The sequence below is a fragment of the Enhydra lutris genome, unplaced genomic scaffold (genome assembly GCF_002288905.1).
Source record: "Enhydra lutris kenyoni isolate GAN:26980312 unplaced genomic scaffold, ASM228890v2 scaffoldscaffold2, whole genome shotgun sequence".
NCBI lineage: Eukaryota > Metazoa > Chordata > Mammalia > Carnivora > Mustelidae > Enhydra > Enhydra lutris.
In genome coordinates this window covers 88901027-88926904 of record NW_019154086.1, presented here as the reverse complement: position 1 = coordinate 88926904, position 25878 = coordinate 88901027, and the positions used below count along the sequence as shown (strand labels likewise).

The 25878-nt window shown below is 39.5% G+C and overlaps 1 protein-coding gene across 1 annotated transcript in view; it reads right to left on the bottom strand.

Annotated features, from left to right (window-relative positions):
• The window catches only part of LOC111149410 (CXADR, Ig-like cell adhesion molecule), a 39573-nt gene that overhangs the window by 7690 nt on the left and 6005 nt on the right, over positions 1-25878 (bottom strand). Inside the window, exons 2-3 of the mRNA XM_022506451.1 lie at positions 8257-8423; positions 3944-4148 (exon numbers count right to left, since the gene is read on the bottom strand). Of these exons, the coding sequence (XP_022362159.1) occupies positions 3944-4148; positions 8257-8423 (372 nt within the window). The remainder of the gene's footprint in view (positions 1-3943; positions 4149-8256; positions 8424-25878) is intronic.

Below are 25878 nucleotides of genomic sequence, written 5' to 3'. Positions count from 1 at the left end.
AACCCCAACCATTATACCACAGGAAGATAACTCGTAATTCATGGCACTTGCATATACTGAAAGAAAGATAAAAACCACAAAGGAAGACTTACAGATACAAAAGTCTTATTTTCTAATGTTTCTTTGGCCTGGGGTTCCAGGATACCTGGCCATTGTCCCCAGAACATTTGCTTTCACGATCATTATTAGCACAGCCAACAGTCCTTCTCAAGAAAAGGTGCGTGTCCACCAAACTTGTACCCGGGCAGCGTTCCAGCAGTGTAGTAACGCTGTATTCCATACACGTACCCTACCATCACCCCTCCACACTAATGGCCTGCATCAGTCTGTGGGAGAAACACTCTAAATTCCAATAAGGGACATCACATCATCCACCCAGAATTGCTATTTTTGCTTGGTTGAAAACACCGTGCTCTGGGCTCAGAACTAGTTTGCAGCAACACAGCTAAATGCATCAAGAAGGTCGGAATCGTTGCCAAATATGGGACCTGTTATGGTGCCTCCCTCAGGAAAATGGTGCAGAAGATTGACAGGAGCCAGCACGCCCAGTACACATGCTCCTTCTGTGGCAAAACCAAGATGAAGACGAGCTATGGGGATCTGGCATTGTGGCTCCTACATGAAAATAGTAACCAAGAGTGCCTGGATAAACAGCACTTCTGCCATCACAGAAAAGTGACTAAAGGAGCTGAAAGACCAGTAGAAGCTCCACCATTTAAAACACCACTAGCCTATAATAAATGGGCTAAGTTATGGAACAACAAAATACCCTGTCTCCAAGTGAAGTCATGCACAGAAATCACGGGCAAAAGTTTGAGGAGAAACAAGATATTGCATAGTCTCAAAGTGGGTCCTAAGATATTTTTCTTTTTTTGCACTCATAGAGAGGAAAACAGTCATGTTCAATTAGAGAAACTTTTCTATTTTATTTTGAAACTATTTCAAAATAAAAAATAGGGAAAAAAATGCCTTGTTCTTTACCGATGGCTTACAAATCCCTCAGGGCCAGTGTTCACTGAGCTACCTCACATGCGACTGGGCTGTATACAACCAGGAAAACAATTAATTGTTGTTCTACTCATCAAGAAAACATAATCTGTTTATATCAAAAGGTCTCAATCATATGCCCCTTCAGAGGTCAAGGGGCAGAAGGTGCTAGTGATGTTTGGCCACATATTAACCCTCAATCAATTCCCTGTGTTACTGAGTTGCATCCACATGAACTTTTGGCCTATCTGAAGAGTAGGACAGGCTCTCGCAATGGGGCAAGCTATAGTAACACTTCACCCTCACACCCAGGCAGCTAACAGACATCCCAGGTCATGTCCACACAGCACACGGGGCTCAATGAATAAGCATCATTACTCTCTGAACGCCTTGGTGGCATCTCCTCCAGATTCCCCAGAAGCGAATGAAGGTATTAGGCAAGGCCTCCAAGTGAACTGAGTTTCACTGGACTAACACTGGGTCTGGTCCCTAGAGGGCACTTCGTTTTGTTTTTCCTCTAGACTATCCAAGCAGATGTCTCAGGTAGAGCTAACAGATAAGCTTCCATTCAACAGTCACTTGCAAGAGAAAATTCTGGGAGTGTCTCCCAGCAGCAGCCATGACTCATCGGAGAACATGGAAGAGAGCACTACAGGAAATTCTCCTCCAGCTCTGACACAACTTGCCAAATCAGAGTATTAGTCATCCCCACTGGCCCTCAGTAATCACTTCCCTTTCTCCTCTTACCCTCCACTTCACCCCTCCTCCCTTCCTGGTTTGGATTCACAGCTTGTGAGGCCATGGTGATCCCCCACAGACATAACAAAACGAGTTACTATCAGTGCTTCTCCCTTATCCATCCTGAGGTATGAAATGCTGGGTTGTGAGGCTTAATGAAAATGGGACATCTCTCCTGCATGGCGGTCATGACTGCTGTCATGAGTGTGCTTAGCCACATTATGTGCCAACCGTTATTACTGACTCAGGTTCCTTCTGCGAAATGAGCTGCCTTGTGCTGTAGTGATCCCTTCAGTCGGGACCTGCAAATTCAATACAGAACCTGGTCCCATGGGAGCATACACACGGCCACACATACTGTGCTTATTCACACCATTTTTGGGAATGTGAGCCAACTGCATTCTTCCCAATGTACCTGCCCACTGCAAGGTCCACAACAAATAATTCTGATAATAGGTATAGTCTGGTACATTACGGACCAGTTAAAATTCCATCTCTATCTCAATTCAATATTTCCTGGAGAGTCTGTTATAAATAAAAGAAGATTCACAGAGTTATAATGCCAGGTATGCCTGGGCCTGAGATAAGAGTTCAGACAAGTTATTAAAATGTTACCTGCTTTCACATTTATGAGAAAGAAAGGTAACTCCATGTTTATTAAATGAAGACACAGAAGCTAGAATTCCCAATGTTACCATATTCTCTCTCCTGGTTCTCTATTCAGGTTCAGTGGCTTTCATACCATAGGAAATACTATGAACCAGGGCCATTCAGGACGAAGTGCCTTTTACCAGGACTTCCTTGTGTACACACTCAACAATGCTGTCAGTGGAAGGCAGTCTTACCAAAGACAACCCCTGAAGTTGCCACTGGAGTGCACAAAAATCCACATTCTTGCTCCTAGTCTCCACCAGCTCTTACACTCATTCTTTAGAAAACGGTCATGTTTTAAAGGAGTCTGGAATCCAACACCTCTAACTTTTTCACCCTCCCTACCACCAATCAGTTCTCTAAAACAAAAGGAATGAGGTAGAGTGGATGTGGGGGGAGAACTGCCTTGATTGGTTACTTTTAGAGGTATGCCAGGCAGTTCCAGAGACCCAAATTTCCTTCCAAAAATGGGTCTCCAAGTATAACCCAAAACAGAACACCTTAAGTCACAAAACGGGGGAATTTCCTATCATAAAACAGAGCTAGACAATTGTGTTTTTCTACATGGCAGCCATTGTACTTCTGGGTAAAGTCTACCATGTTAAGACTTTAGAAGTATACTTTATAACCTTTCAGTTTCTCAGTTTGAAGGAATTAAGACTGCTTGTGTACAACCACAGAATCTAGAGAAGATAGAACATTGCAGTCTTTGCCAGTTTATTCATCTCCTTCTTAACTGTCATAGAGAAAACAAGACAGCCTAGTGATCATTTGTCTAATCCCTTTACCTTAAGGATGAAAAACAGTGATGTTCAGAGAGGTTAAAATAATTATCTGATGGGGCGCCTGGGTGACTCAGTGGTTAAGCCACTGCCTTCGGCTCAGGTCATGATCCCAGGGTAGTGGGACCGAGCCCTGCAACAGGCTCCCCACTCAGCGGGAAGCCTGCTTCTGCCTCTCCCACTCCCTCTGCTTATGTTCCCTCTCTCCCTGTCTATCAAATAAATAAAATCTTTAAAAAAAATAAAAAATAAAAAAAATATAAATGATTATCTGATGTCTAGTGGCCTTATCCTTTTAATATTTGTTCTACTATATTCCATCTTCTCTGTTCTAAATACTCCAAGTATTCATCATAGAAATCGCATTTATTAAAGTTACATAGTTTGAAAAAAGCTTGAAGTGCCCATAACAACCACTTCTGAACTGAATGGAACAGGATAGAGATTTAAGGATAATTAAATCTTTTTGTGTTTCAAAAGGCAGGCTGAGGCCAAGGCAAATCTAAGAAAAATACCAAAAAGGGAAAAAAAAAAAAACAAAAAACAAAACCTGGATTTCCTAAAGCCTGGCTTGGGGTTCTTCTTCCATATCACAAAACTCTTTCATTTGCCTTTAAACTCTTTTATGAATTTCACAAAGAAGGTGATCACCTCTTACATTTTTAATCCAAAAAATGGTGCTGGTTTTATGTTATTTGAGGACATTAGGATCACTTCAAATGCTGCTACTACAGAACCGTGTTGTATTATTCTGGTAACAAGTAACATTAATACAAACAATTTACCAAGAACTGTCAGCTGAATCTTCTTATTTCCAACACCAGGAGCTTTTTTCACTTTGCACTGATATGTGCCAATATCCGACAACCGTAAATTTGTTACATTTATTGATGCATCACCAGATTTGAGGTCACTACTTGTAAAATGTACTCGTCCTTTCAGATCTTGATAGTAGTCGTCATAAATTTTGTCTCCAGAATATAAAATAATCTGAAAGAAAACCAAAATAAGACAGGGAAAAAACAAATAAGCAAGCCCTGTGTCTCATTAAAGGAGCTGTGGATACACCATGGTACTTTCTGTAGGATCCAAAAAAGAATAAAAACACAGTATCATCAGGAAAACTACAATTATTCAAATCATGTATTAAGAAAACAAGACATCACAAGGTGCCTGACTGGCTCAGTCAGTAGAACATACGATTCTTGATCTCAGGGTTCTAAGTTTGAATCCCATTATGGGTGTAAAGATTACTTAAAGATGAAATCATGGGGAGGGTGTGCACTAGAGGGGCTCAGTCAGTTAAGCGTCTGCCTTCAACTGAGGTCATGATCCCAAAGTCCTGGGATCAAGCACTGTGTCAGGCTCTCTGCTCAGCAGGAAGCCTCCTTTTCCCTCTCCCTCTGTCCCCCCATTTCTGCTTGTGTGGAGACTGCACTTGTGTGTCCCCCCACCCTGGATTGTGCTCTCACTGTCTCTCTCAAATAATGTGTTTTTAATAAATAAATCTTTAAAAAAAATCAAATCAAATCAAATCTTGGAGCCCTGGGTGGCTCAGTCACTTAAGCATCTGACTCTTGATTTTACTCGTCACGATCTTAGAGTCCTGAGACTGAGCCTCACATCAGGCTCTACACTGAGCATGAAGTCTGCTTGAGATTCTCTCTCTCCTCCCCCTGTCCCTCAACCCACTTGCACTCTCTCTCTCAAGAAAGTAATTTTAAAAATAGTAATAAATAAAATCTCAGAAAAGAAAGAAAAAAAAGAAAGAAAGAAAGAAAGGAGGAAAGGAAGAAAGAAGGAGAAAGAAAAAGAAAGAAAACAGAGATCAGTGGAATCCTTGAGTATGGTCACACACTTTCATTTCAAATGGAAAACCAGGAGCCACTCACCAGTGGACCGGAAGAGGCTGCCGGCAGCAAAAGCAGCAGCTCCAAAAAGAAAAAGCTCCAAAAGTTCTCCCAAGCAGATCAGAGTGGACATTTACCCGGTAAGGCCTAACCCCCGTGACACTTCCCAACCCATCCCTTATATTCCAATAAAAACAAATTCACAAGAAAAATTTAATAAATAAATAGGAAAGCCAAGACCCAACGTAAGTAATACAGCCGTACATAAGAGAGTAATTTAGTTAGACCGGACAAGAACACAGATGTGTGAATTCCTATGCACGCTGCTTTTCAGCAGTCTCAGAGCTTACAGTATGTCAATCAAAGGTATAAAATCAGGTAAATACCACCACCCTTATTCCCCAAAAAATGCTTGTGATAATTTACGGGTGGACTCTAACAACAACAAAAAAGACAACATTTTTTTTTATCTTAATACAAAGTCAGAGGCACTTGAGGGTTCTAGATACTAAAAGACAAAGTTTTAAACCTCTTAGGATATATGTGCCCAGGGTAACAGGACCTTTCAACTAGTATTCTGAGACAAAAAGCAAAGACCCCTTTTTAATTCCACTGAGTTTTCTGGGCCACTGTTATAAGCTTTAATGGAAATAACTAAAGGCTAGATTTAGAGGGAAAATAAAATTCTGTGTTAAACTTGGCTAGGAGGAGAATTACAATAGTCATCTCTATCACCCAAATTAACATACTTGATAATTTTTTCACACTTGCTAACGAAATCCTTCATTCTGGTCATCTGGTCGTCTTTGACCTAAGGGTCAAAGAGCAGCGGCACCAAACTAAAGTAATAATCAGAGAACACGACTAGTCTATATCCTGCAAGTAATTTTTATCTAAGATGTTAATTATGGGCAGTATAACCGGAATATCAGTGTCCTCTGCAGGAATTTCTTGATGGCAGGGACTTGGGTTCTTTTCGGTATCATCACCCCTTGTGATGCTAATCCCACCCTTTGTCCACTAGATTTTAAAATTTATATATTAAATGTCTGCACTCAATACCAGTTTGCTAAGTAAATAAAAGCAGCATTTGAAAGGTCCAGAGCTGACTCAAACGAGGCTGTCCTATCCTCCTCCGCACTGAACTAGTGACTCCCTTGTTCAGTCTACTATACTCAATCCCTCATTGTGCTATAAACACACTTTAGCAGCTTTTTAATGAGTCTGACAAGATGCGTCCTCACTGTTAGTTATTTTGTAAACTCTCTTAGTATTTTCCCATGAAAACAGTACCACAAATGCGGTCATGCGACAGAGAACTAACATCCACCAGGCAATTCTGATTCCTCTTCACAACACTGCAAGGATGGTGTGGCGCCATCCACATTTAACCCTGAAGCTGAGAGCAGCAGTGGCTCTCACACACCAACTTTTGCAAAGTCCCACAGCTAAGATGCAAACCACATCTATTTGACTTGGTATGTTTATGGACTTGGCACTGAATTAATTTTTACAGGACTTTTAAGCTTATAAAATCCTTATGCATTCTCATCACAACCATGAGAGGTAGGTGTCTTTTTCCTGTTCTACAGGAAGACAGAGGCGTACGAAACACAGGAGGCAGCATGGGATGGAGCCAGGGATCATAAAGTGCAGTAGGAGACGAGAGACCTCAGCTCAAACCCCATCTGCATCTGTTGCCAGCTGTGTGACCCTGGGCCTCCATTTCCTCTTCTTCACATGCATAAAAATTCTCATTTTAGGGTGTTTTAAGGCTTAAAGAACAATATATAATTAAAATCTATAAAACACTTCCCAGCATACGTTAAATGCATAGCACATGGTCACTGTTTGCTGACTAAAGAGATCACACAGGGAGCAAGGACGGCTAACTTCTCCAGCCCAGGCCCCTGCTAGTCAACTATTAGTTTAACTAAATTAAACTAAATTAAAATAATACTTAATAAAACTTAATACTTCATAATTAGGAAAATTTCTGTAACAGTATTTTGCAATTTCGTTTTTTAGATTAAATACTTTATAAATTGTTTTGCTATGAAGATTTTGTTTTGCTTTTTAAGAAATTATTCAGGATATTTAACTTGAAGAATATGGAAAACAGACTGCTGTAAATATGTATTTGCATTACACTGTTACACTCGATGACTCTTATACTGGTAAGAGAATCCTTGTGTTAAAAAATGAATTCTTGGGCGCTTGGGTGGCTCAGTGGGTTAAGCCAGGGCCTTCGGCTCAGGTCATGATCTCAGGGTCCTGGGATCGAGTCCCGCGTCGGGCTCTCTGCTCAGCAGGGAGCCTGCTTCCCTCTCTCTCTCTGCCTGCCTCTCTGTCTACTTGTGATCTCTGTCAAATAAATAAATAAAATCTTTAAAAAAAAAAAAATGAATTCTTTAAAAAAAAATTAAAAGTGGGGCGCCTGGGTGGCTCAGTGGGTTAAGCCGCTGCCTTCGGCTCAGGTCATGATCTCAGGGTCCTGGGATCGAGCCCCGCATGGGGCTATCTGCTCAGTAGTGAGCCTGCTTCCCCCTCTCTCTGCCTGCCTCTCTGCCTACTTGTGATCTCTCTCTCTCTCTCTCTCTCTCTCTCTCTGTGTCAAATAAATGAATAATAATAAAAAAAAAATTAAAAAGTAAAACAAAAAACACAAAGTTGAATTCTAATTCTTCACAAAGTCTCGTTTACTTGCTGTCCCCTAACACATTATGCATATTCCTACCATGCTATCTATCAAGCCTTCTCCACATACCCTCCTCCTACCACTCCCTGACTCACATATCCAACTCCAGATTTTCAGAACATTCCTAAGCTCCTCTTCTTCCTTAAAGCCCTCAGTAAGAAATCTTAGGCCAGGGGCGCCTGGGTGGCTCAGTGGGTTAAAGCCTCTGCCTTCGGTTCAGGTCATGATCCCAGGGTCCCGGGATCAAGCCCCACATCGGGCTCTCTGCTCAGTGGGGAGACTGCTTCCCTTCCTCTCTCTCTGCCTGCCTCTCTGCCTACTTGTGATGTCTGTCAAATAAATAAATAAAATCTTAAAAAAAAAAAAAATCTTAGGCCACTTAACCATTTCATCCATTACACGCATGTCCTCACTTTCCATCACAGTGATTGCCTTCCTCACCCAGACCACAAGCCAGAGAAGCCTGGGGCTTTCTACATAGTCTACAGTGACGGACACCTAAGAAGTTCAATGGACATCTACTAAGTGAGCAAACATTTAGCGAACTTACCACTTGATCCACCTTCTGATTATCAGCTGGTGATAGCAGCCACTCGATGTCCAGTGGTCCCTGGTCTTCTGGACTAAGGGTAAATTTGCACGGCAAATAAGCAGTTTCTCCTTTGGCCTTTTCAATCATCTGATCAGGAGTGGTGATACTCAAACTGCTGGTGAAATCTGGAGAAAGAAACACGCATAGGGACTAAGCATCCGCTGTTAGGCTGGCAGCACACTCACCGCACCCCAGCTGTTCAATAGAACAGGATGTGATTTGTGTCCAGAGTGATGAGGTTCAAGCTCAGTGGTCCCCAGTTTTCAGTTTGTGCCTTTGTAGAAATGGAATGCCAATATTAGTATCATCTTATTTGATACAATTTCCTTTAAGAGCATTGTGAATCTCCCAACATCATATGAGATACAAGTTTCTATTAGTAGAGGGTATCCTATATCCAAGCAGATGTTTAAAACTGAACTTAGCTAGAGTCTCTAAAAGGTCAGTTATATTGTACTAACTCGGGGCTACATTAATTCCTACTTGTCATAGTGCCAGACACACTGGTAACTCTTTCTGCTGGGGCACATGCTGATGGATTTTGACAGGCTGTCTTTCTTTTTTTTATTATTAACATATAATGTATTATTTGTTTCAGGGGTGCAGGTGGGTGATTCATCTGTTTTACACAATTCACCGTGCTCATCACAACACATACCCTCCCCAATGTCCATCACCCACCCACCCACCCATCCCACACCCCTCCACTGCAGAAACCCTCAATTTGTTTCCTGAGATTAAGAATGTCTCCCTCTCATGGGCGCCTGGGTGGCTCAGTGGGTTAAGCCGCTGCCTTCGGCTCAGGTCATGATCTCAGAGTCCTGGGATCGAGCCCCACATCGGGCTCCTTGCTCAGTGGGGAGCCTGCTTCTCTCTCTGCCTCTGCCTGCCTCTCTACCTGCTTGTGCTCTCTCTCTCTCTCTCTCTCTCTCTCTCTCTCTCTCTCTGTCAAATAAATAAATAAATAAAATCTTTTGGGGAAAAAAAAAAAAAAAAAAGAATGTCTCCCTCTCTGGTTTCATCTTGTTTCATTTTTCCCTCTCTTTCCCTTATGATCCTCTGCCTTATTTCTCAAATTGCACAGATCAGTGAGATCATATGATAACTGTCTATCTCTGATTGACTAATTTCGTTTAGCATAATACCCTCTAGTTCCATCCATGTCGTTGCAAACTGTATAGATATATGTATGTATGTATGTATGTGTGTGTGTGTGTGTGTGTGTGTTTGTGTACACCACACCATCTTTATCCATTCATCTGGAATCTAGATGGGTTTTCTACCAAGGTTTCTTTAATTCTAAATTTTTATTAAATTAGAGGGGCCCAGCTGGCTCAGTCAATAGAGCATGGGCTCTTCATCTCAGAGTCATGAGTTCAAGTCCTACACTGAGCAAAGAGCTTACGTTAAATAAATCTTTATTAGATTCTATAATTTTTACTGAATGCTTAAAAATACTTTTTTTTTTTTTTTTTTTTTTTTTTGAGAGAGTACTGAGCGATGGGGAGGGGAAGAGGGAGAGACAGACTCAGGCTTCAGGCCCAGTGCCTGACCTGGGACTTATCTTCTCAATCTCAGAACCCTGAGATCATGACCTGAGATGAAATCAAAAGTCAGATGCCTTTTTTTTTTTTTTTTTTTAAGAGTCAAACGCTTAACCAACTGAGCTACCCAGTTGGTTAAACAATAGATCTAAGCAATAAATCTGATGACAACTCAAAGAGAAGAAATGCCATCAATTTAGGTATTTTTGAATTTATCAAATAGTTGACTTTAATTATTATCTTTAAGACTTTTCTTACTGTTCATCCCTTCCAATCTCTCTTCTGAAAAAGTCCATCATATTATTATTAAAAAGACATCTTAAAATTCTGTTACTTATTCTGGAATCTGTATTCTATAAAATTTCTACTTAGATCACAGAGAATAAATGCTGAATCATGGTAATATTTGAAAAGTATATAAAAACCAAAATAAGATGTCCTGAGGCCCAAAAATTCCAAGACTCTTCTGATTGAGTCTATTAAAGATGGTTTAAATCCACTGTATCTTTATAAGAACTGAACAATAAGCCTCCTCTCTGCCGCTAATGGTTTACTTTAACAAAACTAGTATCATTTACATGCAAAAAAAGGTAAAAGTAGGGTACAAGCATAATGGTAGTTTCTGGATATATCAGAGAAAAAATACTTAGTTTATAATCCTTTCACATTTTGTTTTTCAAGAGAAAAGCAATTCTGTTCATATCAATTCACATATAAAAATAGGTTTACTATGTATATCTTATAAGATCAAAGTTTGAAAAAGTCAACAATTTGATATAAAATGTAAATTTAGTATGTAAATAAACTACCACACAAAACTTTTTTTTTAAACTATTTACACTAGAAGGTTTGCATAGCACTAGTTTGCCACATCCGTTTTCCTTGAGATAATCCAACATTTTCTGTATGCAGAACCTTAGTCTCAAATGGTCATTTACTTGGTCCTCCCCATCACCCAACACTGCCTTGCAGAGCCAGAGGATGACCTGGAAGAGGCCCTAAGCACTGAGACTATGGTACTGAGGACTTGCCTCTCTCCCCTTTCCTTCCCCTGCTGCCACCAAAATACTAACATCTTACAGAAAAATTAAGAGTAAGTAAATCAAGTCCTAATTCTCCATAATGATGATTTTGAGGTTGTTTTTCAAATAATAAATCCCAACAGACCAAACCAAAATGAAGAATTAAATGATTAGCCATCCCAAGATCCTTTCATTATCCCCAAGAAAGCGTAATACATATTGTCACTTGTAATGAAATGTTAATAAAGTTGAAGCCAATAGATTGAGAATGAAAGAAGTTACATTCAAACCATTTATAATTCAAGCACCATTATGAGCTTTTAATCACATTTAAGTGCACTTCTCAAATAGCAGATCGAAACTGGACACAAGACTGCTCCCTTAAATCAGAGGCTGGCTAACTCTGACCAAGAGAATATAGTCTGAGTGCTGCTGTCTGAGTTCCGAGGTGAGACCTCAAGTGACCGAGCTGCTCCCACCCTCGCCCTCTCCAGACCCCTGCCACAGAGTGACCAAACCAAACAGGAGGGAGGTGTTCAACAGCTACCCTAGAATCTCCAGCCCCAGTTCTAGACCAGATGCCTACAGCCCCATGAGCTACCAGAACTTCTCATCTCAGCCTGGCCTAAACTTCTCATCTCAGCCTGGCCTAAACTGGGACCCAAAGGATCACAAAGCAACACATAATTTTTTGCTTTAAGCCTCTAGAGTTTGGGTTGGTTTGTTACACAGCAAAGACTGACGACAGACCATCCAAACCCACTGATTCAGCCCAAATGGACTATTTAATATCCTAAAAAAAGGTCCATTACTATTCCAATCTCCATTTTATGTCCACAATTCTATTTAAAATTATAATTTGGTATTTATGTGTATAATCTCAAGTGTTTCTCCTGAATTAATATTTAATCCTCTGAATAAATACTTTCTATCATTTCTGATAAACTCAGTTCCAATTCCTACCTCATTCACTTAGGCATTCTCCTACCTCTCTAGCCTACAGTGATTTTTGTTTCTGTTTTCCTACAAATATTCACAGTACTTTACTTTCTGCTACCCGATCACCCATTTGGCATTTATTTCGTATATACTATCTTGGGTTTGTTTTACTTTATAAGCTTTATTGTGAAGTTAACTTAGGTAGCCTCCAAGGTGTTGTCATGTGTTCTAGATGTGGATGAGCTTATCTTCTTCCCATACCTTGTATTTTTAAGTAAATTTTAAAATTCCATGTCCTGATTTAAATCATTAGCTCCAAAGGGGCTTGAAAATTTTTGTGGCTACCTCTATCTCCTGTTGTAGTTCCTTGCACATTAGTAGAAAAGAACTGGTGACTAGATTATAAATTTGATCAGTTTTATAAAGGTTGAAAAAGAGTATCAATCTACCAGAAGTTGTTCCTGCTACTTGAAGACCTCCTTTCCATGGCTACTACAAGTTGTTACTTCCATTTAATTTGTCTGGGTATTGATATTTTATGTATTAAGGTAAGAATAATCTGAGTACACCCCAGAATGAAAATTCCATTCCAAAATGAATGAAGACATAGCTCAAAAATATCAAGCCAGAATATACAAGAAAATGAAATTTAATTAAAAAAATTTTTAGAACTTTCTGGTTCCTCTGTGCTTTTTGGGTTTTTATTTTATAAAATAAAAAAAGTTAAATGACACCAAGTATCTAAATGTGTACATATTCAATTACTCCTAACCAGGCTCTCTGTACTTCTACTGCACAGTCATTAGAATAAAATGCAATTCAATTTTCATGATAGTATCTTTCATTCTTTCTTGACACATAAAAATTACTTTTATCTTAAAACACTACCTTAGAAACAGTTACATATGTATAAAAATGATCTGCAAAGTTATATCCCAAACTGTTGAGAGCAGTTAGTTTTTGAGAACTGAGATTTTAAGAAAGGTGACTGCCCATTTCTGCTTTATACTGATATTTTCTTAATGTGTGCGCTGCTAAAAAAAAAAAATAATAATAATAATAAATAAACGGAATTTTAAATGGCTTTCAACATTTCTTTTTTTAAAAAAATGTTTAAAACATTCAACTACTCTTCAAAGTGTTGCACTAGAAATGAATTAAAATCTCAAGATTATACAAAACAGTTATTGGGTTTCCTAGCAACACCGAAGGGGCTCTTTGCACAGAGGCATAGTTTTTCAAGTGTTGAAGTAAGCAACAGTCACAAATTATAGGAGACAAAAGGCTGACACTCAGTCCCATGCAGTGTCTCGGAGGATTCTTTCCTAATAGGTGCTGCCCAATTTTATTTATGCAGCAAATTAAGTGATAATTTAAACTGCAAACTACTTGCAGGTTCAAACATGGCCTGAAAACTAAATCAAATAACAAATCTTATAATTTCATTTAAACTTATATTCAGTATGATAAAATATGTAGACCATCATGAACTCCCAGTCTGCAAAATCCAGTTAATAAGTGCTCAGCACTGGATTATGCAAGTAAACACACTGAATCACAACTAATTTTGGCAGTGAGTGAAATAACATCTCCCAGTTTTCTGCTTGCTTTTTTTTAATCTTCACATTTCAAACACTTGAATCTTCAGAGTTTCTCTTCTGCCCAGTCTGACTTCTACTGGAGCATCAAAATGACATCAGCTCATCAAAGTATGTTTTTAGCCTTGATGTTGTCATCTCCTACCAAATATGGAAGATCTGTTTGTGCCCTAAGAACGACGAAGAAATGAAGATAACTGAAGACTATATTCCTCTAGCAGGAAGGCAACGTTTTGAACTGAAGACCTGCTTTGATCTCTCTAACAGATTCCTTTAAGTTTAAGTTACCCATTGACCTGGATGGTCTTCAGGTATCTTTTCCTCCTTGCAATCTTAAAATCACTGGAAAATAGAAAGTGCTCATGAAACTTTATGGCTGACTTAGAGAAAAAAGTAAATGTGAGAAGTTTCAATTATGTTTTGAGTAAGTAAAGTCTTAAAAATAGAGAACATCAAAGCTAGGGAGGAAAAAAACCACAAATTTAACTGTATTAGGTCAGAAAACCAGAAGCTATCTTTTAACAAACTTGCTGAGAAGAGGAAGGTTTTCTGTTGTTCTATCACTTGCGAAACAAAACAGAATAGCTCGAACTTATTTTCATGTTTTTACCTCTAACAAAAGGTACTAAATGTGAAGTCTGACCAGTGACGGCATATGCACAGGGATTTTAAAGATCCTGAGTCCAGGCACTTCTTCTGGTAGCCATTCTTTGTGCCCAAACATGGATTAATTCCTCATGCCCCAAATTGAATTAGATGTCCTCCATGTACACCTCGTGCAGCTGATGAGGACTCCATCATAAGCACTTTTCCTGCTTTACTGAAGTTCCTGCTTTACCGTGAGTCCTTCCTACTCTGTACCTCCTGTGAACATTTCACATTTGATTTCAAAGTCAAAGACTCAGCTAAAAAAGGACAGAAGGAAGGAGAGAAAGAAAAGAAAAAAAAAAACCACAACTCATAGGCACAAGTACCTTCTTATCAGAGAAGGAAAACAGATGCAAGATGGTCTATTTCAAAACAGAGAAAAATTAACAAGTTTTTTTTTTTAAAGATTTTATTTATTTATTTGAGAGAGAGACAGTGAGAGAGAGCATGAGCGAGGAGAAGGTCAGAGAGAGAAGCAGACTCCCCGCGGAGCTGGGAGCCCGACGCGGGACTCGATCCCGGGACTCCAGGATCATGACCTGAGCTGAAGGCAGTCGTCCAACCAACTGAGCCACCCAGGCGTCCCAAAAATTAACAAGTTTTAATGCAGCTAAAAGTAGGTGAAAATCACTTGAGACCTTTCTCTATTAAAGATGAAACTGAAGGGGCGCCTGGGTGGCTCAGCCATTAAGCATCTGCCTTCAGCTCAGGTCATGATACCAGGGTCTTGGGATCGAGTCCCATATGGAGCTCCAGGCTCCTTGCTCTGCAGGAAGCCTGCTTCTCCCTCTCCCCTGCTTGTATTTATTCCCTCTCTCACGTGTCTCTGACAAATAAATAAATAAAATGTTTAAAAAAAAAAAAAAGGACAGAACTACAACAAAGCATCTAGAGCCAATCAAACATAGGAAATCGAAGAAATGAGAGGAAGTGCTGAGGAGAAAAAGGTTTTAAGTCCTGCTAGTGGAGTACTTGCGTTTGTGCAGCTGCCCACTTCTTCCCCTGCTCCACTTTCTCCGACTGAGAGCAACTCTAGCCACTTTTCAAAGTACCTCTTACCTGTCACCTCCTCTGTGAAGCTTCCCCTTTCTTCATAGGCAGTGTTAATTGCCTCCTCCCCGTTGCACAAGATGTTCCTCTATTGTTGGGAGATGTTTATGGGGCCTCATCCTAAGCACCCACACTTTCACTCCATTGTCAGTGTCTCAGGGCTTCATCTCTGGAGGGTTATGTCCCAAGCCTCATTCAATAAACCCCTGGAGGGAAGCCTGGGTGGCTCAGTTGGTTAATAGCCCAACTCCTGATTTGGCTCAGGTCATAATCTCAGGGTCCTCAGAGGCAGGCTCTGCACTCAGCCGGCAGTTTGCTAGAAACTTTTCTCCCTCTCCCTCTGCCCCTCCCTCTGCTCACACTTTCTTCCGCTCTCTCTCTAAAATAAGAAATAATTAAATTTATTAAAATATTAAAAATAAAACAACAACAACAAAAAAAACCCTAGACCTGGCATTGGCCAAAACTGATAAACTTTAAGTGGAGAGCAGAGCTCAGAGTAGAGGGAAGATGAAGGAACTGTATGAAAGAGGTGGTGATTAATGGGACACAAAGCCATCAGTCCTTGTGGGAAAAGTGTTAAGAAGGAGGGCCACAGGAGACCATGAATCCAGGAGAGCAAAGGAATGGAACAATGATCCCATACAGGATATAGAGCTCAGAAAAAGCTGAACAAACCTGATCATGTACTGATAGGACCAAAGACTGATGTTTATTAATTTAATACTCACATTACAAGAAATATTAGCAAATCTAATTAAGAAATTAACATGTAAACAACTTTACATATAGTTACATTAAAATGAGAGAAACTGGACATCAAGAAAAATTTAAAAAGAAACCTATTTGTAAACATTCTGAAATCACAACTGTAGCTGAAGAAAATTTACTTGTCCTATTTTTTCATCTACCCTGAAAACACGAAACAAAAATTAAAAAATACTACATACTGATGCATGGTTTCTCAAAATATCTGGAGTCATTCCAAAGATATTAACAAAAAAGGGGGGAAAGACTAGGGAAAAAAAATAATTTAAGTTTACATTCCAAAAGTCTTACATATTTCTTTGATTTCTTGGGAAGGGCTACATTATGATAACCTTAATCATCAGTGGTTATAATTTACTTACTACTAATTCCTTTTGAGAAATGTCAAAGAGTGTCATAAGAATTAATATTTTAATGTTAAGAAACAAACTGGGTAAATCAGGAACTGATCCGTTTAAGGGACATGTTGATCAGGACAAGTGTAATTCTGTTGTGTGTATCTGATAACAAATACTACAGATGCCTGTGTTAGCCATCAAGTCTTTAGGATATTCCAATAACTGCAAAAATGCAACTGCCAGAGCACCTGGCTGCTCAGTCAGTAGAGTTAAGTGACTCTTGATCTCAGAGTCTGAATTTGAGCCTCCTACTGGGTGCAGAGTTTACTTTAAAAAATAAAAATAATAGAAATAGAAATGCTTTTAAAAAATGCAACTGCCATGCTATTTAGATCATTTCCTGGACCCTCCCTTCGACCTGAGACAACTTTCCTTCTCACCAATTGCTTTGGGATTAGCAATTTATAAAAGTCACCTAAATAGTGAGTGTTTCTAGAAAGGAAAAAGAAAAAAAAAAACATTTTAAATATGTTAATGTTATAGTTAAGTACTCCAACTAGGCTTTTCAATATTGCTGGGAGAGAGATGAAAAACACTTAGAGGAAGGTAGAAATTATGCCCTTTGCTTTAGAGGTTTTGCTTAATTCCCATGTGGGGTACCCAGTACAGTCGGTTAATATGTACTCAGAGCTAAGAAAATAATACTTATAGTTAGGTAAGTTAATAAGAATGAGAAATGACATTAAGTGGACTTCTATGCTTTTCTATGCAGTTTTTTAAATGCAAATTCCAAGCTCCCCACACCCCACAGGTGTCCAGGAAGTAAACAGAGATGGAAACGGGGAAATCATTATCTTAACAACAAACAGTAACAGTGACTGGGTGCTTATTATGTGTCAGGCACTTTTCCAAAGTGTATATATATATTAACTCTAAATTCTCGTAACTCTGAAGGAGGTATGACCATTAACCCATTTTACAATGAAGAAAGAGATACTGAGAGGTGTCTAAGCCACTATGGGGAGCAAGATACAAGACTGCCAAGCCACATTGATCCTGTAAGTAGAAGTTCACCAGTAAACACCCTTGAACACAGAGATCTTGTTTTAAAAATCACTATGGGGACACCTGGCTCAGTCGGTTAAGCAGCTGCCTTCTGCTCAGGTCACCATCCCAGCTCCTGGGATCTAGGCCAGTATATCAGGGTCCTTGCTCAGTAGGGAGGAGCTTGCTTCTCCCTCTGCCTGCTGCTCTCCCAGCTTGTGCACTCTCTCTCTGACAAATAAATAAATAAAAATTTTAAATAAATAAATAAATGGCACTATGAATCACCAGGAGGTTTTAGACTCTACTCCAATCACCGTGGGTGGAGGAGGGTTTGGAATACACACTTTTCCTCTGCTATACTAAACTTCTAAGGAGAAGGAATTTTAGGTAGCACATGGTTCAGGAATTTGGGTGAATCTTTATCTGTTTTTGTTTTGTTTTTTAACTTTATTTTTAGGTCATCTCTACATCCAATGTGGGGCTTGAATTTACAACTCCAAGAGCAAGAGCTGCAGCATCGCTCTACGGATGGAACCAGACAAGTGCCCCTGGGCGAACTTTTTTTAACAGGAAAATAAGTACCAGACTAGGAATCTGTCATCTGTCACAAACAACAACAACAAAACCCACTCTCATTTTGGACATGCTGTTGCTACTTTAGGGCTCACACATAAATTAAGGGTGCTGAACTAAAATATCTATTTCAGATCTAAGTAAGTCCTAATTTTAGACAATCAACCAACAAGAAGTCTTTCCCTGATGTCCATCTCCTCCCCTTCTTCCACAACTCAAGGGCAGTAAGCAGCAGTTCCTGGAGCTCACTTACACGTGCAGACATTCATTTCTGACACATTAGCATATTGAATTATGGAAGCAGTTCTATCCATTAATAGCATGGGCTCCAAAGTCAGATCTGGGTTCAAATTCATATTGAGCTTACTAACTGCTTGGCTATAGGCAAATTTCCAGCCTTTTAAAATCAGTGTTTTTCTCCTAATATTAACAGTAATAATGCCTACTCCATTGTAAGAATTAAATAAAAGAATGTATGAAAAGCCTTTAGAACAGTTCCAACACAACTCGGTATCATCTTTCTTTCTTTTTTTTTAAAGATTTTATTTATTTATTTGACAGACAGAGATCACAAGTAGGCAGAGAGGCAGGCAGAGAGAGAGAGCGAAGCAGGCTCCCCACCAAGCAGACAGCCCTATGCGGGGCTCGATCCCAGGACCCCAGGATCATGACCTGAGCCGAAGGCAGGGGCTTAACCCACTGAGCCATCCAGGTGCCCCTCGGTATCATCTTTCAATGAACAGTATCTAACATGGCAATTCACTGTCCTCTTACAAGCTTATCACTTCTACTAGAACATAAGCTCTGACTGTTGAGAAGGTATTTTTTAATCTTTTATCCCTCACATTTAGCAGTGCCTTCCATACAAGAAAAACTCAAAATATGTTACGTAAACAAATGACTCTGAAATGTATCTACCATGTTTGAAAAAAGAGCACAACTAGTGACCTAGGTCAAATCTGATTTAGTGATGGCCCTGGGGAGTTGCAATGGTATGTATCTATCTACAGAGTTGAGATGTGTGAGTAGAGACAGAAGCTACTACTGTTTTGAGGAACTTGGCTCTCAAGGGTATAGGAGGAAAGTGGTACAGTGTGGTTGGGGGTCAAGGAAAGGTTGTTTTGAAATAAGAAATGTAGCACATGTTTATATGAGTCAAAGGGAAAGAGCAAATAGAGTGAAAGAGGTTTAAAAATAACCACAGCAAAAAACTCAAGAGACTGAAGGATCAACATCCCACAAAAGAAAGGTGCCTAGAAAATAGGAAACAAGACAACTTTAAATAAGAATAGAGGGGGGTGGGGGTGTAACTGGATATGAATAGCCCACAAATGTTTTAATTAAAAGTTAGTACCATGGGGTGCCTGGGTGGCTTAGTGGGTTAAGCCTCTGCCTTCAGCTCTGGTTGTGATCTCAGGGTCCTGGGATTGAGCCCCCGCATCGGGCTGTCTGCTTGGTGGGGAGCCTGCTTCCCCCTCTCTCTCTGCCTGCCTCTCTGCCTACTTGTGATCTCTGTCTGTCAAATAAATAAGTAAAATAAAATAAAATCTTAAAAAAAAAAAAAAAAAAAAAGAATAGAGAGGGGTGCCTGGGTGGCTCAGTCAGTTATGTGTCAGACTCAATTTTGGCTCAGGTCATGAATGATCTCAGGGTTGTGAGATGGATCCCCGCATGGGACTCAACACTCATGGGAGAGTCTGCGGGAGATTCTCTCTCTTCTCCTCCCTCTGCTCCTCCCCCAGCTCATGTGCAAATGTGCTTTCTCTCTCTCTCCAAAATAAATAAATAAGTGAACCATAAAATAAATTAATAAACTAACTAATTAATAGATAAGAATGAAGGAAAGGACACGAGAGACTGGTACAATTATGAATAAGCTTATATCCTGAGGTACAAGAAATTAAGGGAATTTGTAACTGATAGCCTCTATTTTTCTTCTCTGGCAAAGGAGGCATACAACATTTACTTGGAATAAAAGAGGCAGAAAAAACATAGGTAGGGGGTTTCTGGAGACAGTTTCAAGTCTGAAATATCTGTGAAGACGAATGGGAAAGAAAGTGGAGGATTACAGAATGGGATCATGAATCCAAACGATCCAAGTTCATAGTTGATGAAGCTGAGCTTTATCGTACCATTTTTCATTTTATATATTTGAAAACTTCCATAATTAGGATGTTTAAAAAAAAAATGATATGGCACTACACACCCATCAGAACAGCCAAAATGAAAAAAGACCCTGAGGAGGATGTGGAATAACTGAAACTCTCATACTCTATTGGTGGGAGTATCAACTGGCACCACCAATTTTGGAAACCTGCTGGGCAATTTCAACTAAAGCTAAACATAGGTATTACCTTTGGGACCCCATTCATAGGTAGGGAAATGTGTACGTATTTGCAATGAAACACAAGAATGAGAATGACAAAGCAGCATTTTTCACAATAGCAAAAAATTGAAAAAAAAGTCCATTAGTAGTAAGATGGGTAAATCAATTGTGATAGAGTCACACAACAGAATCCCATATAGCAATGCAAATGAATAGACTACAGCTACACAAAATCAGTAATCTTTCTGATGTGGTAAGTGAAAGACAAAAAACACAGACTGTATAATTCCATTTATATAGTGTTAACATGAATCTACATAGTTAGAAATCAGAAGAGAGTTGGGAAGTAGCTAGGAAAGGCTGTGAACTTGAGATGTGTGAGGAGAAACAGAAGTGACCATTGTTTTGAGGAACTTGGGTCTCAAGGGTAGAAGGAAAGTAGTAAGAGTGAAGTGTGGTCAAGGAAGGGTTGTTTTGTTTGTTTAAAGATTTCACTTATTTATTTGACAAAGAGAGAGTGTGCACAAGCAAGGGGAGCAGGCAGGTAGAGTGAGGGAGCAGAGAGCCCAATGTGGGGATGTGGGGCTCAATCCCAGGACCACAACCTAAGCCGAAGGCAGCCACTTAACCAACTGAGCCACCCAGGTGCCCCTGAAGGATTGTTTTCAAATGAGAAATGTGGAATATATTCTATTTCCTGATCAGGGTGAGATTAAACAGATGTTTCTGCTTTGTGAAAACTCTCTTACCTGTTTACTTGTAAATAACGCTTTAAACTTTGTGCTTCTCTAAATATGTCATACTTCAGAGAAAAGGTTTACTTTTCTTTAATTCTTAAATTTTTTGAAGTAAACTCTACCCACAAACTAGGGCTCAAACTCATGACCCTAAGATCAAGAGTTGCATGCTCTACCCACTGAACCAGCCAGGTGCTCCTAAGAGGTTTACTTTCAAAGAAATGTGAAAGAGCTGAAGCAGTTAGAGACAAAGGTTACTTCTGTTTTTGTTAAAAATATAATGTCCCGGGACACCTGGGTGGCTCAGTTGGTTAAGCAGCTGCCTTCGGCTCAGGTCATGATCCCAGGGTCCTGGGATCAAGTCTCACATTGGGCTCCTTGCTTGGCAGGGAGCCTGCTTCTCCCTCTGCCTCTGCCTGACACTCTGTCTGCCTCTGCTCCCACGTGCTCTCTCTCTCTCTAACAAATAAATAAAATCTTTAAAAAATATATATATAATGTCCCAATGTTTTATAAATGGACTTTACAAAGAAAAAAAAAAAAAAGTCTAGCCACATTTGCGACAATAAAGTCTCCCCAATGTACATAGTTGTACACCACAGTCCATGAGCAGGAGCAAAGAAACTGGCCTGTAAGATAAATCCATGTCAGAAACAGAACTGAGCTCTGACCAGGGAACCCTGGATTACAGAAGAAATTCTGGTTTTAAAGTAACCAGAAGAGGGGTAGAGGGTGGTGAGGCCCAAAGGTCCTTGCTCATAAAAACCTCAGGTTCTCTTCCTTTAATTAACATGGAATAGTAAAAGTAACCGGCAAAAAGCAAAGCTAACACACATACACAAAACAAAACTCAGGTAAAGTGTCTTATAAAGATGAGATCACAGAAAATTAGAAAGCAAAGAAATAGATATAAGAGCAAAATGAGTAAATATAACCTCCTTATGGAAAATCCTGAAGGTAATAAAGAAAGGGTTAATTACAATAAGAAAATCACCCCTGTTGTAAGCATGTCTAACCTGACTGCCTCAATCTCCCAATAATTTCTTTCTAATATCCCAAAGTGAATTCAAATTTCCCTAGCAACCATCAACAGGAACCAGTCTGTCCTTATTTTCTTTTTTTTTTTTTTAAAGATTTTATTTATTCATTTGACAGAGAGAGATCACAAGTAGACGGAGAGGCAGGCAGAGAGAGAGAGGGAAGCAGGCACCCCGCTGAGCAGAGAGCCCGATGCGGGACTCGATCCCAGGACCCTGAGATCATGACCTGAGCCGAAGGCAGCAGCTTAATCCACTGAGCCACCCAGGTGCCCCTGTCCTTATTTTCTACCTTCCCATAAATGCATTTATCTCCCTCAGAGGCAAGTTAAAAATGTGACTTTTTGTGCATCTATTTCTTTTTTCTCCCTCACACCTAAAATGTAAATGTATAGAGCTTGTATAAAGGCAACTGATATAATTTTGTACATAATAACAAATGATCTGATAATTCAAGAAACCAAGAAACAAGAGACCTTATTTAACTTGTTACCAACAGGAATACTGTGTAATACAAATAATTATAATTATCTCGTGAGCACATCACACTCATGACTTTTTAAGTTAGTAGGATGTTCAGAGACTAGGTATGTTAGAAGGTGACTGCAACTAAAGCTCCAATTTCTAGACTTCTGCTGACCAAAAGGTTAGCTGCAGCCACACATGGTTACTGAGCACTTAACATGGCTAATCAGACTTAGTATGAGGGAAAAAATTTAATCTTATTAATGTTTAATTTGATCACATGTAGAAATGATATTTTGTATATACTGGGCTAAACAAAATATACTCTTGGGCGCCTGAGTGGCTCAGTGGGTTAAGCTGCTGCCTTCAGCTCAGGTCATGATCTCAGGGTCCTGGGATAGAGTCCCACATCAGGCTCTCTGCTCAGCAGGGAGCCTGCTTCCCTCCCTCTCTCTCTGCCTGCCTCTCTGTCTGCTTGTGATCTCTCTCTGTCAAATAAATAAATAAAATCTTTAAAATATATATATATATATATATATATATATATATATATATATATATACTCTTTAAGAACTATAATGTCTCACAACTCTAGACTCAAATATTTCTACAAGGGGCGGAGGAGCCCAAGATCTCCAATTCCATCAAATCCCATCACCCCGGGGGTGCCTGGGTGGCTCAGTGGTTAAATACCTGCTTTTGGCGTAGGTCCTGGGATCGAGCCCCACACTGGGCTCTCTGCTTGGCAGGAAGCCTGCTTCACCCTCTTCCACTGCCCGTGCTTGTGTTCCCTAATTCCTATAAATGATAATAATACAAAATCTCCTTCCTACCCAGAGGTTGTCAGAAGAGCAGATTCAAATGAGGCAATTATAAAATTACCTTAAAAAATAAGTTACATCGGGGCACCTGCATGGCTCAGTCTATTAAGCATCTGACTGTTGGTTTCAGCTACCATCATGATCTCAGCAGGGAAGTTGGCTTGTCCCTTGGCTAGTCTCCCACCACTTGAGGGCTTCCCCCTCCACCCCATGCAAATTACATCGTAACAACTGTGCATTTTGGTTCACTGTGATGATCTAGATTTAGTGACTGCAACATGTTTATAGTATGATTCAAATTCCATCGCTGATGAAGTTATATAAATAATGCATATATTGATACTTTTGGCAAAATATAAATTTAAAACTTGTATAATGTTCTTGAGTTTTTTGAAACTATACATATATGTTATATATATGTTAAGGGGGATATATATATATAATATATATATATATATATTATATATATATATGTTAAGGGGGAAAAAGGTACAATTCACTTTTCTAGCCAAGAGTTACCAGGTTCATTCTAAAAGTATCAGATTTCACATTGTACAACCAAGTAATTCCTCTCAATCCTTACTGTACAACAACCCAGGGCACCAACTCTCAAAAGTTTTTGTCTGACCCATCAGAAAAAACCCCCATGGGAATCATCTGGTATTCAAGAGTTCAAAGCTCCGTTCACTGGGGAATCCAAGTGAGACTGAAAGGTCAGCTACAGTCACTCTAACAATTCAACAGAGATGTGGCTGAATTTGGTTCACTCTGAGTGTTTCTTGAGATTCCTTGAGAGCATGTGATCTGTGCAGCCAAACTACCAGTCCTCTGGAGAAACATTTAAAACTCACTCAGAACATACATTTATACTATGGGATGGTGAAAAAGTAACCATAATTAGTTACCTGTAATCGAAGTTTGTTTTTATTTTTTGGAAGTAAATGAAATCAAAGTCATTCCCATTCCAACTTGTAAAATGCCTTTGAAATATGAAAGTGATTTAATAGTTTCAAAGGAAATTTGCATTGTCTCAGTTAACCAATTAACACTGGTTAATTTGACTGTTAATCTTTTTCTCACCAACTATCAAAAGACATACTAAACCATGCCATTGATCTCACACCTACCCTAAAAATAGACTGTTATTATCTTCCTCCCTTAGCCTACCTTCTCTTTGTCAACAGGACAGGCCACAGTCTTCTCTTCTACAGCACACTGCTAATTAAAATACATTGCAAATACTCCTGAGTCAAAGTTAAAGCCTTTAATGCTTAAACTCTAATTGGCTAACTCTTTATTAGAAACCTGGAAGAGTGAGTCAATGAGGTGAGGGAAGAAAGGTGACAGAAAAGGCCGGTGGGAGGGCGCCTGGGTGGCTCAGATGGTTAAGCCTCTGCTTTCAGCTCAGGTCATGATCCTAGGGTAGGGTCCTGGGATCGAGTCACGTCGGGCTCCTGCTTGGCGGGGAGCCTGCTTCTCCTTCTCCCTCTACTGCTCCCCCTGCTTGTGCTCTCTCTCTCTTTCTCTGTCAAATAAATAAAATCTTTAAAAAAAAAAAAAAGTTAAAAAAAAATGAAAAGGCCTGTGGGAAAGCAAAAAAGAGAAACTGTCTTTTTAAGTCACCATTTCACCACTGAATGTAAAAACATTTTCAGCTTCCTTTACATTTTTACACAGAGACAGTGATGGATTCAACAGAGCAAACAGACCACAAAACAATACCAATAATGGAGCCCCAAGAGATCACCAAACCAAACCATGAACTTTGAACCAGCTTCTGCAACAGATCACTTCATCATGCCAGGGTGACGTTTTCCCAACTCCCCCCCATTCCACAATTCGTCATTTCAGCCCCCCAAAAGAGTTGGGTAGAAAATAAGATAGGGAACCAGCAACAGAAAAGGTTACTGCTTTTTACTGATACATAGCACACTCTTAATAGAAACCAGTCTAATTTCAATACCAATCTAACAATTATTCTAGAATATTAGTTTTCTTAAAAAAAAAATAGTAGATGGATGGAAAAACAATAGGATAAAGTCATAAGTTCATTTTCCTTAGATAATTTTTAATTATGTCTGGGTTACTTTATCATTTTAAAGTCCACATCCATTCCCTGCTGGCCACTGAATGAACAAATGAACCAAATTAAAAGTTCCCAGTAACAATTCTTGCCTTTATTTAATTACACCTGATAATGATTTGTATGTAAGAGAGGAAAGACAGAAACAAGGGGACTGGGAGAACAGGCTGTGACAGGAAATTAAAATGAGACTGACTGTTAACACAAATGCACTCCATTACTGAATGCAGAGCAAAGCTGACAAACACCAAACACCAAGCTGGCCTGGGCAGAATACTGAGCCCAGCCCTGCTCACCTCTTCCATAATGTACCTATTCTTTTTTGTTGCTGTTGTGATATACCTAGTCTTGACCTTCAAATGCTCTTTCCCTCTGGGTCTTTTTCTCAAGTCAATATACATCAATTCCTGTCTGGAACACTTTCCCCCTTTATATCATTAACAGGCACTGTGCACACACTGCGAACAAAATAAGGAATAAACAGTTAATCCCTGATACATCATGAAATGTACAGCCTATTGAGGAAAAACAACTATAATAAAGGCCCACTTGATAACCGTTAGAACACGCTCCAGTAATGTAAT